At 43.9% G+C, this 20204-nt stretch overlaps 1 protein-coding gene across 1 annotated transcript; it reads left to right on the plus strand.

The window, feature by feature from the left end:
- Positions 1-1165: 1165 nt before the first annotated feature.
- Positions 1166-19542, plus strand: epb41l4b (erythrocyte membrane protein band 4.1 like 4B). The gene is made up of 23 exons (XM_070966628.1): positions 1166-2040; positions 4151-4255; positions 4343-4385; positions 4934-5012; positions 5284-5328; positions 7461-7513; positions 8250-8370; positions 9097-9184; positions 9269-9357; positions 10189-10258; positions 10369-10538; positions 11418-11527; positions 12174-12207; positions 12531-12564; positions 12723-12826; positions 14906-15045; positions 16204-16325; positions 16418-16531; positions 16621-16676; positions 16766-16918; positions 17114-17234; positions 17366-17499; positions 18347-19542. Exons 1-23 carry the CDS (start codon positions 1759-1761, stop codon positions 18408-18410), a joined length of 2331 nt encoding a protein of 776 aa, XP_070822729.1. The 5' UTR covers positions 1166-1758; the 3' UTR covers positions 18411-19542.
- The last annotated feature ends 662 nt before the right edge of the window (positions 19543-20204 follow it).

Raw genomic sequence — 20204 nt, forward strand, 5'->3', positions numbered from 1 at the left:
AAGCTGGCATCGTGTCAGAGAAACTGTCTCAGCATCACCAACCAGCCAAGACCTGTCTAGTTATGAGAAAATATTGACTTACAGAAACACAATGTAACAAAATGTGAAACCGCTGTGAGGATTTTAGTGTCTCTGCAGGTTTATGTTGATATTGTTTCAGGATGTTGCACAATTCATAATATGGCAGTAAAATGAAAGAAGGGTGATACAGAGTCTCATAATTTCACTGAAATTATATCAACCATGTCCAGAACCAAGAGACTGATGCAAAAAAACCCACATTTGTAAGATTTGTCAATGAGACACACATCATGTGTGGATCTGAAGCTGCCACCGAGGATGTGGAGGGGATATTCTCAGCCTCCAGCGTAAGATTTGCACTTGCACTGGACCCCAAACAGCAATAATGATCAGAAGAAAAATGACACCTAGAGAAACGTCTTTTCGGGATTGTGTGATAGATTTGATGCTGCATGTAGAAGAACGTCATATAAAATAGGATATTTCCTCTCGCAGGACGCGTCTTTCTTTTGGAATTAGGATGAAAAAAGCATGAGGTGGAGACGTGAGAGTTATGCTTTTCTACTTTCTCTCAGAACTGAATAGTTTATTTTTTCTTTTGGGTGACCCCATTTGTGTCTGTTTGTTTGTTTTATGTTTTGTTTTGTTTTGTTTTGTTTTGTTTTTTCTGTTTCAGGGTACTGACTTTTATTTCAAAATAAAACTTGCAAGAAAATGAGTTCCACATTGTGGACAATAAAATATTTTTAACTCAAATGAAAAGAAATCGATCAGGATTATTGTTTTTACAGAAAATTTGACTGAATAGATTAAATAAATATTTTACAAAAATATATAAAATAAATTTTCATATATGTCACGGGGGTGGGGTTTTTTTTGGGGGGGGGGGGGGCTTGAACTCATGATCTCACTCTTACACGCTGTAAGTCACCATCATTACGCTGGGGACCCCACCGGAAACCCTTTAACGACCCTTGGGACACCTTGGACCCACCTTGGACCCCACCTTGGGAACCACCGATGATCCACTGTTAACTATTCCCTCGCCTCGCGGGCTCATGACAGACAGGTGGCGCTGGTTGGGTCGGCCTGTCGGGAGGAACAGAAGTTTGTTCTGCGCTGTGTTTTTACGCAGGCGCAGATCACACTGTTTGTCCAGTTTCGTTGGTTGACTTTTACCTGTGAGACAGACTAGTTTCGGTTCGCCGGTGGGAATTAGCAACAGCAGCCACCAGGGTCCGGTCCAGAGGTGACAAGACTTTCCTCCTTCCTCCGGCCCCGTGTGACTCAGGAGCTCCCACTGCGGAGCGTCGGACGGGATTTCTCCGGGATTTTAGAGTCGGTGCGCAACAGCGAGCAAAGCAGGAGGCAGGTGCACGGGAGAGGACAGGACAGGGAGGAGGAGGAGGAGGAGGGCTGTTTGTATTTCCGTGAGAGAGTCTTGTCGTTCACACCGGGCCGAATGATTGGTGGTCAACTGGTTGGCGCCTCGGTGGTCGATCTGTCTTAGTTTCATTAGTATGCGGCTGGAGTCCCCCCGCAGCTGCCGACATCCAGCCTGAGGACTGATCGGCAGCCCTGAAGTCTCCTCCGTGCCTGCTGAGTGACTCCTCGCCCCGGGGAGGACGAGGAGGAGGCGGCGGCAGCAGCACAAGTCGGACCCCAGCGGCACCGACTGTTCTGTGGACCAGTTTTCACGGACGCACCACGGACCTCCTCGCCTTGTGGATCAGGAAAATGATGGGCTTTCTGCGCCGGACGTTCAGCCGCCGCTCCCGGAGCCGCTTCCAGACGAGAGAGCGGGACGAGCGGGACGGTAAAGGGGGAGGAGATGGAGGGGGAGGAGGAGGGGTGACCGGGAACCCCCTGCTCCTGGCCCATCAGCAGCAGGTCGTACACGCGCCCGCCGTGGTCACCGGGGGAGCGTCGGTTCACATCCCGGCGGCCGGGACGGCGAGGACCACCATCACCTGCCGCGTCCTGCTGCTGGACGGCTCGGATGTCAACGTGGATTTGCCTGTGAGTGTGCTGTAGCCTGTCCGGGGTGCTGACAGCGGCTCTATGTGTTTACACTGGCCAGCAGAGTGTGTAAACAGAGTGCAGGGCGCTGGACTAGGTGGTAGCCTAGGTCAGTGTGTGTCAAAGTGTGGCCCGGGGACCCCTGGGGGACCTCGTAGAGTTTCGTGGTGGTCCTGTGCAAAATGACAGACAGGATCATTGCCCTGGAGTCTAATTTGCCAGCATGGAGTCAAAATAATAATAATTCAAAAATAATTAAGAACATTGATTATTTATTAACTGTTTTATAGCTAAAATATCAAAAACTCACTGGTTCCGATTTGCAACTTTTCTCCGTGTTATTTCACTGTAAATTGAAAACTTTGGAGTTTTGGACTGATGGCTGAACAGAATGAGCAGCGTGAAGACCTCATCTTGGGATTTAACCATGTTTTTTGACATTTAATGAGCTAAACCAAGTAATCAGTGATGTAAATCTCCAGTTGTTGCATCCCAAGTTAAAATCGACAACACTACCAGTCTAGAATGTGTCTGTTGGAAGTTCGGCACAGATAAGTTTCCCTTAACCGAAGTTTCACCTCCTGTAGTATCATAGTGGCCTATATAGTATTAGTGTGTGTTTGTGAGTGTGTGTCTTTCTGTACAGTGTGAGATGCAGCTCCAGATGGTGTTATGATCAGCCAATTCATCACATTACTTCCCCATTCTGACTGCAGGGAAATCTACGACAGACCCGAAGCTGCCCCCACCTGCTTGCTCTTTTACAGCATCTTCCTTTCACTGTCTTCCTCTTCTCTCTCTCCCTCAGTCTATTTGTCTGTATCTGATCTTCCTCAAGCAATCTCCACTCTCCCCCTGACTCCCCCTCCCTGTGCCATCTTCCCTCCTAATCTTCTTTTACACTCCCTCTGTGGCCTGCTCCCTTGCTCATCGTCTTACTCTTTCACACTCTGCCTCCTCGTCTTCCTCCCTCCTCTTCTTCTTCTTCTTCTTTTCCCTCCCGCACTCCATCCATCTCCCTCTGTCTTGCTTTATTCCCCGACTCCCTGATCTGATTTACCACTGTGGGGACTCTGTGTCACAGACGAGTGCTACGAGCGTGTGAGGGGTAGGTGGGATGATGAGCGAGTGTGTGGGCATTCGTGCGTAAGTGGCTTCTTGTAAGATGTTTTCCTTTTGAAGGTTAAGTGTGTCACTGAAGCTGTTGCGTGCATGCGTCACCTTCCAAGCGCTCAGCCGGTGTATAGTGGGCCATAGAGAGTGTTTCTCTTGTCCTGCAGGGAGATTAGCGCTGTAAGACAAAGGCACAGCTTCTGCCGAGGTTTTACAGCTCCAACAACAAAACGACATGGGGCTTGTCGGGCTGGCTGCTTAGTCACAGGTGTGCTGGAACAAGTTTGTTCATGTCAGGTGAACAGAGGAGAGCTGAAACTGGCCTATTAAAGCTTATTAGTCTGTCACTTCAGGCCAAGTGAAAACAAAAGGTAGAACAGGAACAGTGAAATATTCAGCTCAGTGTGTGTCTCCTGCGTACTGCAATTGTCGCCACTGCATGTGCACCCATGTGATTCTGATTCCAGTGATTTCAATCAGCCTCTCTAAACATGCAGCAGAATGAGCAAGAGCGTTCTGGTGATTTTTTTTTTTTTTTTCCCCTGTCCCCAATCCCTTAATACCACTGATTTCCTCACACATTCATACACTCACCAGGAAGTTTAGACTGGTTATCAGGATCCAAAGTACAAGGCTGTCATCCTTCCACACACCCACTGTGTATTATATGGGTCAGACTGGGGTTAGGTCTCCATGTGGGGCGATGAAGCTCACGAGCCGTTCAGATGGGACAAAATGTTGTTACAGTGGCTGTGCTTGAGTGCAGTCTTCTTGGCCGCGTGTGTTATTGACAAAGGCCTGAAGAAGGACCTTTCCCTCAGGGGTTTGTCCTTCTCGCTTTGACTCAGATGCACGCACACACACTCACACTCAGTCACACTCGGTGTCTTTGTAGTCGTGAAACTAATTTTTACGACTCAGTTTAGAGTTAGGGAGATAAGATAAGCTAGATTGAACACATGTAGCTTAATATGTTACCTTTTATTCTTCTTTACAGAGTAAATCCAAAGGCCAGGACCTTTTTGACCAGATCATGTACCACATAGATCTGGTTGAGACAGACTACTTTGGATTGCAGTTCATGGACACAGAACAAGTCTCAGTGAGTAACAAGCAACAAGCTCTTACTTCTATCACAGCAGACCACAAGCTGCTCTAACTCACCTCTCATTCTTTTGATCCATTTCAGCACTGGCTGGATATGTGCAAGCTTATAAAGAAACAGATCCGAGGTAAGTTCAGTTCACCTGTTTGCTAATTAGGCCCACTTGTGTGTGCAGGACAATGTGCAGCGTACTGTATGTGCATGTGGAAGCAGGTAAGTGGGGAGCAGGTGGTGCATTATCCAATGTTGACATGGTGATTAGCATGTGCATTAGGAGCTGTACCCTTGTTTGCTCTCCAGCTTGTATCAGCGGCGTGAATGGTACGGGGGTGGGGGAGAGGCTGATGTTGCCCTTTCTTTTTTGAGCTGTGGTTCAGGAGCTTAAAAGAAAGTCTGACTGATGTTGAAGCGAAACAGGAAAGAGATTAGAAAGTAGATTACAAAGAAAAGTGGGTGATCAAAGATTTATGACCGGAGCGATGATGATAGATGGACTGGATGAGATAAACTGGATCAAATAAATCATCAGATTTCATTTGATTGAATAAATGTACGGTAAATTTCTACATCATCTCCCTCCACCTCTTTCTCGTCCTGCCTCACACACATTTACACGTTTTTTTCTTTATTTTTTAAATATATATATCCACTTTGCGCTCTCTTTATTTCTCTTAGATGGCCCTCCATACAGACTTTTCTTCAGAGTGAAATTTTACTCTTCAGAGCCAAATAACCTGCGCGAGGAATTTACAAGGTAAAACTCTCACACACAAACCAGACACACATGAACACACACAGTTTTCTCAGGAGCCCAGTGCGGAGGTCCAAAGGGGATGTGGGGCTAATTACTTTGCTGCTGTGGGCAGATTCAAATCAAGGCCAAATGGACGGAGACTTGTTATAACAAATTATGTGTCAGAGATGAAGAAAGCCTGTGATACATCTATTGATTTATGCTCTTGTTCAGTGTGAGTCTCTCACTCTCACTTTGTTGTTTTTGTTTTTGTTTTTTTCTAAACCAACAGGTATCTGTTTGTGTTGCAGCTTCGACAAGATATTCTGTCTGGCAAGTAAGTTCCTTTATTGCTGTTAATGCACACAAATATGACATACAGATGACAGTGTTACACACCCAGAAACACAGATACACACTTGCATGGAAACACATATACCAACATTTTATATATTACATAAATTATGAAGTTTATATTATTTATGTTTTGCACATTTAAAGGAATAGTTCAAAATTTTGATACCAGTCTTGTGTCTGTATGATAACATGAAGCTACAGCCACAAGCTGGTTATCTTATCTTCGCATAAAGACTGGAAACGGGGAAACAGCTGGCCTGGCTCTGTCCAAAGGCAACAAAGTCCAACTACCCGCAGTTACAAGGCAATGCCCCTGGCCAAAAAAATGTGCATGCTGCATCATGCTCTTAAGATTAAGCAGATATTAAGTGTTAATTGGTGAGCTTTAGAGGTTCTGGCAGGCAGATTTTGTTACCATTGGACTGAGCCAGGCTAGCTGTTTCCCCCTGTTTCAAGTCTTTATGCTAAGCTAAGCTAACTTGGAGCTGGCTTAGTGAGAAACATGAGAGCAGTATCAATCGTCTCACTGAAGTCTGGATGAGAAAGTAAAGAAGCCTGTTTCCCAAAATGTCAAACTAGTCCTTTGAAAATGCTGAATATATTCACAGAGACGTTCACATATCACATGTGTACACACAAGCACACTTACACCCCTTACACGTTAAAAAAGACACTGCGGAGGAGGGGTGGGGAGCTGCTAGCTTTTAAATTGGAAGCTACATGGACCACTGACATTTCTCTGGGCAGTGTGTGATTAAAGGTGATATGAAGAAAGTATTGGATGGTGAGGGACTGAAGTAGTGGAGGCTGAGAAAGAGGAGACTTCATGTCACAGGAGCTGAGTCACCCGAGCTTATAGCTGCAGGAGTGGAGCAGGAGGAGGTGGAAGATGGCAGAGGTGTTCTGGTATGGAGAGAGGTGGACAGGAAGGAACAAAGAAAAGGATGAACAGGAGAGGATGGGTTAACCAGGTCCTGTATACGTAGGCCTGACGAGTGATTAGAGGTATGTTTCAAGTGTCGCCCTGCTTAACATAATGAACAAGTAACTTCATTACTCACACATAATAAAGACAGGAAGGCAATTACAGGTCCAAATAAAAGAGACAATGATTAAACTTGTTGGCAGTTATTTCTTATTCAGCAGTCAGCATTAAGACATTTCATAAGCCCTTAAGCAGCAGCCCGCCACTGGTGTCGGTCATTACAAATCATAGTGAAAATTACTTCATTAATACTAAATATGGTCACGCATTTTAAAAAGATGCACAAGACATCAATGATATTTTTCTAGTAGATGGAGAGTCTTGGTTTTGATATTGAACAACTTAAAACTGCACAAAAAATCCCCTCTGTGTCTTTAAGATACTTTGACCTCGTTATTTTCTGAGACTGCTTGGTCAAGTGAAAGTAAGCACCTGAATTAAAACAGTTTCTGGAAGGTCTTGTGAAAGTGAGTAGTGTAAATCAATGCAGATGTTAAAGACAGTTAAGGATTAAGATAAATGAATTCGGCAGCTATAACATTGATTTATACAAACCTAAATCTGACCTCACCTTAACTGGAGCAGACGAAAACATTCACCCTAAAATAAACTTTCTCTCCTCGAGAGTATAAAACTCATGAATCATTTTCAGGTTTCCTCTTCATCTGTGCACACGTCCGGATCCCACAAGTTGCATTAAACCTGGTATAAACACACTCGCTTGCGGGAGCGCACACACAGGTGACCTACACTAGAGTTTAGGGGACTTCTGTAAAGCGGCGCCTGCTTGTGACACACAAACACAAACCTGTGTGCACAAACACACACTCAGACAGCGTGTTACCCCTCTCCCTCCTCCTGGCTCTATCTGGGCCATGGATCCCCAGAGTCCAGCTCTATTATAAAGCTCAAAATCAGGAACAGCAGAGGGCTGCTTATTTTAGGAAAAGGGTTGCTCCTCTCCTCCTTGACACACACATACACACACATACACGCACACACACACAGTGCAGGGCATTCAGACACTTGAATGTCTTTCCAAAACATGATAGCATGTGCACATCGCGCTGTGTGTTTTATGAGCGTGTGTGACACCTCATCACCAGTGTCTCTGTTTCTCTGCTCAGATTGAAATGTCCGTATGATGTCTCAGTAGAGCTGGCGTCATATTGTTTACAAAGTAAGTACATACTTCTTTCATTTGTATGTTGAAGTTTAGTTAAACAGTTTTCACTCTCAAGGGATGATAGATGGATTTTTCAGGTATTGTGAAGCCATTAATCTAAATTCATTTCACCATGATATGAAAGTCAGTTTGCAGATTTTTAATTTTTTGTCATCACAAAATCAAACCCACAGGACTAGCAATGAGCAGAGACGTGCGCTGTGGAAAACACAGTATGAATGTGGTGGTTCCTTGCATTAAAAAGGTTGACCTTCTGCTGCCTCGCCTTAAATCTCAAATGTCAAAGCTAGTCAAGGTAGATTAGCTTCCTCTCAAACAAGTTGTCAGCCTGCACTGATGTTCATGCACTGCGTGTGGGGCGGCGTGAACATGCAGGGATTTGCAGCTTTAAAAGAGACTATGTGACCTTTGCTGAACAGAGGCTGACGTGGCAACAAGTGACAATTATGGGATAGAGGTGGATGGTAAGACGTAGTGTACAGTAGCACAAGTGGGGAAGAGTCATACTGTCAATAGGACTGAGTCATGTCAGTTACAAACAAATGTCTATTGTTCACTAACATTAGCCACCATGAGCTCTTGGTCATACCAGACCAAGTGGGAGGAGTGTGTTATTTCATGTTTAAATGACATGAATTCACTTGAACGACCTGGGCTAGCGTCACACAGTGCATGTTGTAGACTGCACTGAGTCATGTTTGCAGTTTCACCGTCTGCTGTTCTCTTGCAGGCGAGCTGGGAGACTGCGATCCCTTGGAACACTCTCCTGAGCTGGTGTCAGAGTTTCGTTTCAGTCCCAAACAGAGCGAGGCCATGGAGGCGGACATCTTCGGCAGGTGGTTGGAGCTCCGGTGAGTTTGAAGGTCATGATGAATTTAGTGCCTAAACCTATAACGGTGTTGGAAATGGGCCTTTGTAAACCACTAAAATACAGTCATCTGGGCCTCTTGCCACAACACTCAAACCAACTTATTGGAGGGCATCCAGCGGCCGGCGATTTGACCCGAGCACATTTATCTCCTCATTGGATGAAACAACTGGGGCAAAAAGCAGAGCACTGAGCAGGAAAGGAAGTCCTTCTGCGCCAGCCTTTCAGCGCCAGCGTTTCCACTGAGGAGGGCGTCTAAATTTCACTCTCCCTCCTTTCTCCCCTCCTCCGCCTTGGCCTCGCTCTCACTGGCCTGTATGAAGGATTAAGGGATTAATCCCTGGAGGGTCTTGATTGATTCCGAGCAGTATTTAACCCAGCCGCGGTCTGATTGCTCCCATCTCGGATTAGATTACATACACATATGCTGCGCTTCACAGAGCCGACTGAGCCACGCAAGGACGAACCCTCTCAGAGTTCACAGTAGTTCTTACACACCAAGACTCGCAGGCAGAAGGTTACTCACAGCGTCGTTCCCTTCAAAAGACTGCTGATAAACACTGTTTACCATCAGAGGGGTCATGAAAGGTCATTACTGATAGCTGATATCTTTCTGTCTGAGACGGAGTCACCGCACAGTCGGAAGTGAGGCGATATTGATGTTTTTGTTGTGAAAACTCACCGTGGTGTCTTCTTTTTAAATCCTCAGGGGAATGAGTCCGTCTCAAGCAGAGATTTCTTTTCTCAACAAATGCAAGTGGCTGGAACTGTACGGCGTAGATATGCACTTTGTCAAGGTGTGTGAGTGTGTTTTATTATCATCAGTGTCACTGTGTCACAGGTATGTTTGAGAACTAACGGTGTGTGTGTTGTGTCTTTAGGGCAGAGATGGAGGAGAATATGCACTCGGTCTCACTCCTACTGGCATCTTAGTGTTTGAAGGCTCCAACAAAATCGGCCTCTTCTTTTGGTAAGGACACTGAACGCATCTTTAATCCAGTTTGTTCCCAGAGTAGGTGCTGTGGCACACTGGGCCTGTCCTTCTGTATCTGTCTATTTATGTTTTATTTTGTACACTTTAGTATTCTTTTACCACATTTTTATATTATGTGTAATGTCAGTTTATCATATAACCATATTTGTACTCTGTGTGTGACCTGAAATGACTCTTGAGCCTTGTGTGCTATCTATTCTGCCTTCTGTTTAATTTCACCAAGTGCTTCATGTCTGAAGACACAAGTGCCGTTTTCCTTTGACCTTGGATGAACATTCTTACTGCTGCTTGGTGTTATGACAAACTGAAAGTAGCATTCATACAGGGCATGTTAAAATAACAGTCATGAACCCTGTTCAGGGTCAAACGTCTAATATCAAACTCTGATGTATGAGCTCTGGGTTAGCGCTGCAACCTGATTGCTCTGTAAACCTCAGTTTATTCATTATTGAATAATACAGAGACAAGCTTGTCTCATCAACTTTTGCTGAAACTTTTCTCACAGGAAACAAAATGAATTCCACCCCATTATGCTTCGAACACCATCGCATTCAACACTAGAAATGAGCATTCAACACCAGAATCTCCTCATTAAGCACATGAAAATATGCTCTTTGTTACACGAAGTCAAGATGCTCTCTGGCTCCTGGCTAAGCAGCAGTAATTGTTTGAATTGATAAGATCAGTATTACCCTGCAAATTGCTGACTTTGAGCGATTGAGAAAAGGCCTCCTGTATGTGAAGACACTTAAGTAACAGTGAGACCTGAATTACTGATGTAGAGTAATTGCTTTGTGTGTTATCCAGGCCCAAAATCACTCGGCTGGACTTTAAAAAGAGTCGGCTCACGTTGGTCGTGGTGGAGGACGATGATCAGGTACGTATCCTGTCACAGACACATCCCTGCATACAAACAGGTGTGCGCACACACATGCACACACACACACACTGGCACTAACAGTGTTTGGTTGTTGTCTGGCTGTGCAGGGTCGGGAGCAGGAGCACACGTTTGTGTTCCAGCTGGCCAGCTCCAAGAGCTGCAAACACCTGTGGAAATGCGCCGTGGAGAGCCACGCCTTCTTCCGGCTACGTCAACCAACCACGGGCAAGACCAGCCGCAGCGACTTCACCCGACTCGGGTCCCGTTTCAGATTCAGGTAAAGCCCAGAGACAGACTCACCTGTGAAGAGTCAGCTGACGAAGGATGATACGAGTCGGCTCGCTCAGGTACTTGTGGCCGGCGCTGACAGCAGCACGCAGGGAATAGTGTGTCACATAAAACAGAGCCTTTGTATCTATGGTTACAGTGTATCTATGGTTACATGGATCTGTTCCTATGGCGACTGAGATATCCCCTTCATATTGTTTGTTTTCTTCTGACTATTATCAGAGAAAGCAAATTCTCACACTTGAAGGGCACTTCCTGTCATTTGTCGGAGCAGCTGAACAAAGCAGAGTGAAGTCTGTTTCACATTGGAGTGGATGAGAAACTCAGGTTACAGGTGGTGGAAGTAAAAATGGGAACAGCTGTGCAGTGTAATGTCATTCAGTGTCATAAACATATCAGTGTCACCTATCTGGGACTTTCTGAGTAATTTCATCGTGGAAGTGAACGAGCAACTTAGTATGCTGAAGAAAATATTTCAAAAAGTTTCAATTAAATAGAAATATATGCAAAACTCATCTGAATTCATTCAGACTAATTACTACAATCCTGGGTATCTGGTATGCTTAAAAGTACACCACACTAGTCTTCTGCCTCATTATGAAATACTATACTACAGTTGTTTACTGTTGTGCTCCTCTAATATGTTGCACTGCTGTATGTATTGTGTGTCATGTATTTTGTACTGCAATTTTTATTTGTTTTTACTTTAGCTGTATTCCCATTAAACTGTCTAAACTTTGAAGAATGATCGATTCATATTGAAAACACCTGACTAAATTTAAAAAATTCTTTGAAACAGATGTTTTAAAAACTATATATGGAGTAGCTTTTCCACTGTTTGCCTTCTTCTGTGTGTTCTGCCTCTCAGCGGTAAGACGGAGTATCAGGCCACTCATGGAGGCAGACTGAGGAGAGCCAGCACATTCGAGAGGAGACCGAGCAAAAGATACCCCTCCCGCACACAGTCACTGGGCAAAGGTGAGACTTATCAGCACAGACAAACGCTGATGACTAACAGCACCTGTTTAATCCTTTACGTGCCTGCACGTGTTGTCTTAAAGGTCACGTACTTTAGAAAACTTGACTTTGCTGTACAGAATTACTGTTGAACATATTATTCTTTGAGAGGAAATTAAAGGGTTTTCTTTCAAAATGTATAAAACTCAGTAGTAGTTCAACAGGTTCAAAAGAAAAGTTAAAAACAGCTGTGGTCCTTTTTAAGGAAGGAGCTCCAGATTCCTCTGCCAGGTTGTTATACTTAAGTGTTGCCTTTCTTCTATGTCAAAAGCACCTGCAGTCCTCTTCAGTCCTCCGTACCCTCTGTGCACAAGCCTCCCTCTCACCATGATCTATTATGCATGAATGATCAAGGGCAGACTGCAAACTGTATTTACTTGAAGACCGTCAGTGTTGACGTCCACACACACCTTTTATTTATTGGATGGTTTGTCATTCAGCCCTGCAGTACGAACATGAATGAAGATTGAAGTGTTGGTAGCCGCTGAGAGCTCGGAGTAATAACACGTATGCAAAGAGTCTGGACTGAAAAGCAGACTCACAGCAGATGAATGAAGATGAAGTGACAAACTGTTCACTCCTTTTCCTCTTTGTCTTACTCTGTCAGCTGCCATTTCCCCTGCCAAGCCTCCACACATCAGGTAAAACACCCACAAATATACGTAATACACACATGCACATTCATATTACTGTACATGTGAGGACATTCCTTTTATTCCATTAATTCCTTATCCTCTAAACTTGACCTTAATCCACGCAACGGCCTGGATAATCTGAAGTCTAACACTAAAATAGCCTTTTGTAAAAGGAAAAAGAAGCGAAACAGTTGCTGATTTGTTGTTTTTTTTTACGCCATTTTGAGGATATTTGGCATCTTTACACTCAAACATAATTATTGTTTTCATTGTCATGTCATTGTCATTTTTTTAATCTTCTATCACTGGTTATTGTCATTTATTTCCAGCTCTCACGCCAGCCCTGATCCCAGCCTACATCCAGTGAGTGACCTCAGATAGCCCACTTTCTCTCTTGCACACACACACACACACACACACACACACACACACACACACACATACAGCAGCCACTGATCTGGCTTCGCCCTTGTGACAACATTTAATTTCAGCGTCTCTTCAATCTGTCTCCTCCCCTCCAGTACCAGCACAACATTCCTATTGGTCATGAGCCGTGGCACCCGTCCCACCCGGCTCTCACACCCCCAGTTTACCTGCAGCCCTCTGGACACACACCGTCACACAGGTGAGACAACCGATCACAGAGGACACAGAGAGCGGGGTTTAGAGATCCCGGAGGACGTGATGATGCGAGTGTCATCACTCTTAGGGGTTCTTGAGTTTCTATTTTTAGACAAAGTCACTCTCTGTTCGGTACTCCACATCTGTTTCTCATCACACTTCATGCCACTCATGAACCTCATATGTCCGTGTATGTCTTGTCCTTGTACCCTCATGCTCGTGTGTGTGTGTGATCCTCCATCTCCGTGTCATGTTCAGGCCTTCTGTTGAGGCTGCAAGTCCCGTGTCCGGCCATCCTCCCGTCCCGAGGCGAACCAGCAGCACCCTCTCAGGATCCGTCAGTTTGGTTTACAGAGACAAGGTCATGACTGCACTTTGACCTCTGTTTGACCCTGGGAGTCTGTTTTCACACCCAGACTCTTAACACTGAGACTTACACAGACTGCTGTCCCAAAGAAAGAAGCTGTGCTGATGGACTCTACAGGGAAAAGGCGTCTCCATCATCCTCATCACCTCTGTCATCATCTGTTTGTCGCACCCCCTCATGTGTTTCAGTGTGCACCTTCATGAAAAATCCTAGAAAGGACAAAGGATCCTATCATATAAGTCAGAGGTTTTCAAACGGACTGTCAACGCCAACCCAAAGGGGGGGCTCGGGAGAGTTGAAGGAGAGGCACAGGGGTGAGACATGAGGCAAAGATACTGCATGAGGTGAAATGTACAGGTACGCCAGTGAGTTAGTTATTGTGGTTTTGACCCAGTTGATAGCCAGTTGAACTACTTTAAAACCATAAACGCCGCTGATCGCTGAAATTTGCACCAAAAATGGCACTCCTTCTCTGGGTCATAACTCAGTCAAAGCTGCACACACAGACGTGCTAGATGGGGTGTGACTTCCACTTTCCGAAGATATCATCATATGTGATATTCATTACATGTATACCTCCATAAATCTGCTTCAAAACCACAGAAAATAGATGCTCTATATCACTGCAGAACTTGCCTAAGAATCAGCATATTTTAAGTTTTCTTCAGTATGAAAATAATCCAGTAATAGTTGTTCTCTACATCCATCTGTGCTTTGCAAACAAGAACTGCTAATAGGTAATTCAGCATATTCTTAATGGTCCAATTTGCCAATATGTAAACAATGTAGCCTTAGATTATGGGGTTCAAGTTGTAGCCCACAACTAATTTACTGACTCCAAAGGCCGTCAAAGGATGGGAACTGTTCCGTGATTATCCCAGATCCATTAGTCTTCAGTGTATGTGTGTGTGAGTGTGTGTGCCTGTGTGTGCGTGTGTGTGTATAACAGTAGTTTAATAGCTTTGTGCCTTGGTTTTCTTGAGGACAGTTTCATATAATCATGGTTGGTGTTTAATCCCTCAATACGTTTACTGCAAGATCTCATTTATCTTCATGCCTCAGAAATCTCGTGACAGCTAATTTATCCAAATCTCTTTAATTTGAGGGAGATAAAAGTGATGAGAGCTCTAAATGTGGTCGTTCTCAACAGGTGGAAGGGGTCGAGTTAAACACATATTTAATGCTGGTTTAGGAATTAAGCTGCTTTAAAATGTAGAGTACGTAGCTCGGTGTGAATTAGAATCCTGCATTTGTGGTGTTGTGCTTTCAAAGTGACGTTTTGAATGAGCTTTATGTTGTTATAGCAGGTTATGGATTTGCTAAATCAACCAGCTGTTTACAGAGAGCGCGGCCAATGTTTTGCTGTTATAGTGTAATGCCTTTTACTCTGTGACATTGACTTGAATCATACGAGGCCTTTAGGGATGTTGCCATATTGCTTTTGAAATAAACGAAATGTTTATAATTGCAAACTTTTGCAGCGATCTCTCCTTCATTGTGTTATGATTTAAGCCCACTTGTTACAGTCATACAGTCCTTCTCTACATCTGTAGTGGGATTTTTTTTTGTTAATGAATATGCTTTAAAACCTTGAGTCATGAGGTTGAATGATTAGAAGCTAGATAATAATGATCTATTTAGAATATTAAAGTGAGGGTGGGTTTAAGTCCCGTTTTGTTAGGGGGAATTTATTGTTATCGCATGTGCCGTCTTCAGTTTCCCTCTCAGTGGTCCTGCCTCAGACCATCAGTTCAGCGTGGAAGAGAACGAGACTTCGTATTCTGGCAAGATCCACCACCATCACCGTCGCCACACACACAGCCAGGACACGCTCTGCCACACACACACCAAGAACAGTGAGTACTCTCAGTCTGAGGAAGAGCTGTCTGCGAATCTGTCATACGTCTAGACTGATGCTCCTTTCATGTTCATTGCTGCAAGTTGATCGGCATCCTGTGTTTTGTTTGCGCTCATCCAAATCACACACAAACCATACCCTCCGCACTTAAAGGATGGATTCACCATTTTCAAAATCCGTAGTCTTCGTTCTGTGTCAAAATGTATTCCAGAGTTTATTTGCAGCTGACATGAGGCTTCATTTGTCTGAATTAGACAAATCAAGGGCTATCTTTCAAACTCCTTTTTAGTGGGAAGTTCCCTCTTTGTGTTTCCTCATTGTGTTGCAGTGTAGGGATAGTATAACAAAGAAGGAACTTTGCACTGAAAAGGCTGCAGCTTTTGAAGACACTCCCTTGATCTCAAATTAGCATCACATAAGCTTTAGAGTACATTTTTGCATTTTTTTTTTGTCCCCCATCTCATACATTGAAAGTCCAGGCAGAAAAGGAAAGATTGCCCCTCACTAGACCTCTTGAAAAACTGTGAACCTCTCCTTTAACCCCAGGGGTATCTAGCCATGAATGCAAAACAGAATTTTAAATATGCACTGATCAGATTTGTGTACTGTGGATATTAATGTCATTTAATGTTTTGTTGCGTAAATGACTTTAGCTTCAAGACTCAAGGTAAGAAATAGTCCAAATGGGTAAAATGAGCTGTGTATTACCTAGAATGGCCAGAAAAATGTTTCTGAATAGAAATGTTGCTCTTGAGTTTTACAAAGGTTATTTCATTTGATGCTTTGAGCACCACAGACATAATGTCATTCAATAATGTCATGACTTCGCTCTAGTGAGGTGGCAGAAGAAATCTCAGCGGCACATCTAGCAAGATCTTACATTTTCAGCTGGAAAATATGTTTTTGTGATTTGGCTGAATGGTCCCTTTTTACTGTATGTTACTGTATTGGTCTTTCTTCACACTTTTGTACAAAAGTGTCTATAAACTTTGCCATCTCTCCCACATCAAACCCAGCCCCGGATCATCAGATCATCCCATCTAATCTAAAGAGTCAGTTCACACTAATGGACCAAAGGTGTCCATAAAATAGCATGTCGATACAATAGCAAATGTAGCCTGTAGTGCGTTTTCTCATGAAACTTCGTGTGTGTCAGAACGTCGAGCTCCTCCCTGCCCTGCAGATGAGTTGGACATCTCTCAGTCTCTGCTCAAGGCTCTGGAGTCAGAGAGTGATTCTCCCCCCTGGCCCTCACTGCACGTCAACATGGACAACAAGGTCAGTCCCTCTCCGCACACACTGTTTTCTCATTCTGCTCACAACAAGATCTTGCTGAAGCATCTTTACCTTCCTCCCTGCTCCCCTGTCAGGGAGAGGAGAAGCAGCTGTCTGAAAAGTCTCTGCACCCTCCTGCCTCTCCAGTGATGCTCCCTGACCACCTTAAGTGTAACATCCTCAAGGCCCAGATGGAGGCAGCTTTCAGGGTGAGTACCAGACTTCCACCCACTCGTCTGAGCCTTGCGTATTGTGCAGTGTGACTAACAGCAGTGTCTTCTTTTCCTCCATGATGAAGAAGGAAGCTCCAACAACGCCTAGAGTGAAGAACTCAAATGAAACCCTCAATGACAGGCCAGTGTCCTCATCCCATCGTCATACGCTTGCACATGTTTCTGCACATGTGTATTTAATGCGCTCCATGTGATGACTCTGGTCTTCAGGTATCAGAGCTCCTCCCAAGACTCGGCTGCATCCAGTCTGACTGCAGACAAGACGCCACATCGACAAGACCGCAACCTGACGCCGGAGAGGGTTCAGTCAAAAGCCAACACAAGCACCACCCGCAGAAAACGACTGGTCAGACAATTCAGCTTGTGAGTACACTTCACCTTTGATTACTGTCAAAGGGCAGAGCTCCAAAAGGGAAATTGCACTCTGGAAACAAATACTCAACAGAGTAACTGAAGCAAAAAGCAACGCTAACTCCACTCCTTGAAAATAACATTTTGTTCAGAACATTCTGCAGGTCGTGTAAATCCTTCAGTCTCTCTCCATTTATTGCTCATCAGTAACCATGAAGATGAAGATAATCTCCCAGAAGCACTTGCAGCCATCTCCTCTCAGAGCACAGGAAAGTCAGGATCCACCAGCTCATTGGACAAACAGATACAGCCATCCATATATCCACAGGTAACACACACTCTCACACATGAGGTTTATTTAATGTGCTACACTCCACTTATGTGGGATTAATTCAGCCTCTCAGTGTTATCTGTCTGTAAACAGAGGGATGTCTGTGTATACATTGATGTGTATTCCAGGTGGATAATATGCCAGCACTGGAGCTGGGTAGTCCATGCTGTCCCTCTCCTTCGCCTTCTCCCCATCTCTCCCCTTCTTACTACCGTAGCTCCATTCCTCACCTGGTCCCTTATCTTGCTGCCCATAACGACAGGTAACACACCTCAATTCTCCGTCTTCTCTGGGGAATGTCTGTATTTGCTTAAACCTGCAAACCATCTCGGTGATCTCACCAAGAAGTAAGCATTTTGGGTGCATCCTGGTCTAGCGGTTAAGTCGAATTCCGTATAATTAAGGCTGCTGCTAATTATTACTGACATTATTTTCTCAATCGATTGATTACTCAGTTTGTCTATAAAATGTAGGCAGCATGTGCATTTGATAGAACTAGAGAACAATAGTAAAACTAAAGTGTATGCAAAGTGTACACTGACGAATCAAATCTGATGCTCCAAAAACTCAATAAATGAACTTGTGATAAATAAAACATACATGTAACATATAACGCCCTGCGATCGGCTGGCGACCGGTCCAGGGTGTACCCTGCCTCCCGCCAGTTGACAGCCGAGATAGGCTCCGGACCCCCGCGACCCCGAAAGGGATAAGCGGCATAGAAATGGATGGATGGATGTAACATATAACATCAGATAAGCTGCAAAAAGCTAACTAGCCTAGCTTAGCAGAGTAGCAGGAGGGGCTATCTCTGCAGCCTCTGACTCCAGTGGAACCTTTGATTTAAAGTACATTTAAATCACATATTAGTGTGTATTTGATTAGTGGGTAATTTATTGAAATAGCTCATTAGTTCAAATGAAAAAGATAGCTTAAGAAGAAACTAATGTATTTTGTTTGTATACCCTTTGAATTGTCCAAAACACCAAGTTCTGTATCCAAATGCGCAGTGTGTGACAGTGATTAGTAATACTAAGATTATTATTATTATTATTACTGTATCGTTAAACTCCTTATGACATGAGGTTTGTATCTTTCTGTGTTGGTAGCGGAGAGGAAATGAGGTTGGACAGGGAGAAGATATTAAGAGCACTCCTGATGACGGAGCTCTGAGACCTTGACCTCTGGCCCCTGTGACATCATCGTCGAGTGCAGCAGACCTCACGTTAAGCGAGGAAAGTGGAAGCAGAAACAGAAGACCCAAAGCTGTTGGCTGCAATCGACATCTGTAAATTTGCATAATACAGCACATTCAGCAGCTACAAATATATATTTGCATAAAGGCAATTGTTATATTTGCTTAAATGTAATTTTAGAAGGACGATTCTTTGTATTCATCAAACTGAAACTGTTAAAACAATAAGTGAGACCAAATGGACTCACTGACACACACACACACACACACACACACACACACACACACACACACACACACACACACACACACACACACACACACACACAAGCTACAGATGTGACTGGTGCTGCCTGCATGATAAATATGTTACATGAGGAAATATTTATCTGATTTGCTTTGGGGTTATGTTCAGGTTTTCTGTGATTTCATCGACACTGTGTTCATGTTGTCCAAACTGTGTTTCAGACTGCGACTGTTGATACACTGATTTTTAAAAACCACAGGCTGAAGTGAAACTCAATTCACTTTCAAGTCAGTTTGTTCAAATGTAAATAGACGTTGTAATTCCCATGCTGACGACAGAACAGGCATTGTAAATGCTTACTTCCTTGTTTGAATAATGTCAGCTATCCATTTTGATATGCCAAAACATGCAGTATTTGATTTAAGAAACTTTCTGAACAGAGTGAATTGAAAGCGAATACTGGCTGTGTGGGAGGTGTTGAAACCGGATTGTACTGCGAGGCTGTGCAGCTGCAGTCTCAACTGACCCACTAGAAGGAGACAAATCTGCAGTCACAGCTCCTGTGGCAGCTGAGCACATTGATCCCATGACGTCATGAGGAACAGATCATGGATCACTTTGCTACCTTTTACATGTAGTTTGAGTTTTCATCACAGGTCCAAATGCAAACTGATCTCAGAGGTCATATTCTCGGATATTAGCTATTCTTTAAGCATAACCCTGCCGCTTAACAACGTCATGTCAACCCTTGTTTCGTCACAACCACATCTGAGGCGGCGTATGATATACTGCTGTACTGTATGTGTTGTGTTGTTCCTGTCCTCAGTTGGATCTGAATAAAGGCCACATCATCAGTTTGTCAACTCTGTAGCAGCATCTTTGGTCTGTGCACTGACATGGGAATGTGGATCAGCCTCGCCCTGCGTGCCTCTGTGGCAAGTGTGTACGTAGACTCACCCACCCTGTGAGGGAATGTTGTTACAAAGAATATTACTGATTTATCTGCCTCTACACACCTATCAGGTACAGTACCGTGAGTCAGCCTGTAATTGTGCCTCCGTCATCCAGCAAATTACTTAGCATCAGACAATTCATGTTCATGGCGAGGTGCAGTGGCTTTCTGGTCAGAGTTGAGCAATATTCATATCTGAAAGAAATAATGTGGAGCTTGACAAATAATTATGTGGTCAAGCCAATAAACAGGACGAGTATAAGCTTTAATAGGCCTAGCTTTAAATGTTTATATATAATAAGGGACTGTATGAAAATTATTGGGTTTAGGAGGAATCATTACTACTTTAATAATACGTGAATTAGTCAACAGGGTAAAGGCAGCAACATTGCATTACTGTTATAATGTAATATTGAGTGTTGGCTAGTGGAAAAGATTTGCACTCTTTCAGCAGAGATAATGTTCAGTCTCTACGAACTATAAAGATCCACATTGACTGTTTGTCAAAACTGACATACCCACCTTTGGATTATACATTATGAAAGATAAAAATGAATTAATTTCTGTCCTCTA

Source organism: Chaetodon trifascialis, chromosome 7 (genome assembly GCF_039877785.1).
Source record: "Chaetodon trifascialis isolate fChaTrf1 chromosome 7, fChaTrf1.hap1, whole genome shotgun sequence".
NCBI lineage: Eukaryota > Metazoa > Chordata > Actinopteri > Chaetodontiformes > Chaetodontidae > Chaetodon > Chaetodon trifascialis.

What these genes read in the sequence shown, in the direction of transcription:
- epb41l4b (XM_070966628.1), top strand. Translation starts at nt 1,759, where the DNA reads ATGATGGGCTTTCTGCGCCGGACGTTCAGCCGCCGCTCCCGGAGCCGC. An exon ending in TATAAAGAAACAGATCCGAG is followed by an intron (nt 4,386 to 4,933) that starts GTAAGTTCAGTT and finishes TATTTCTCTTAG; the next exon opens with ATGGCCCTCCATACAGACTT. An exon ending in CCACACACACACCAAGAACA is followed by an intron (nt 15,046 to 16,203) that starts GTGAGTACTCTC and finishes CGTGTGTGTCAG; the next exon opens with AACGTCGAGCTCCTCCCTGC.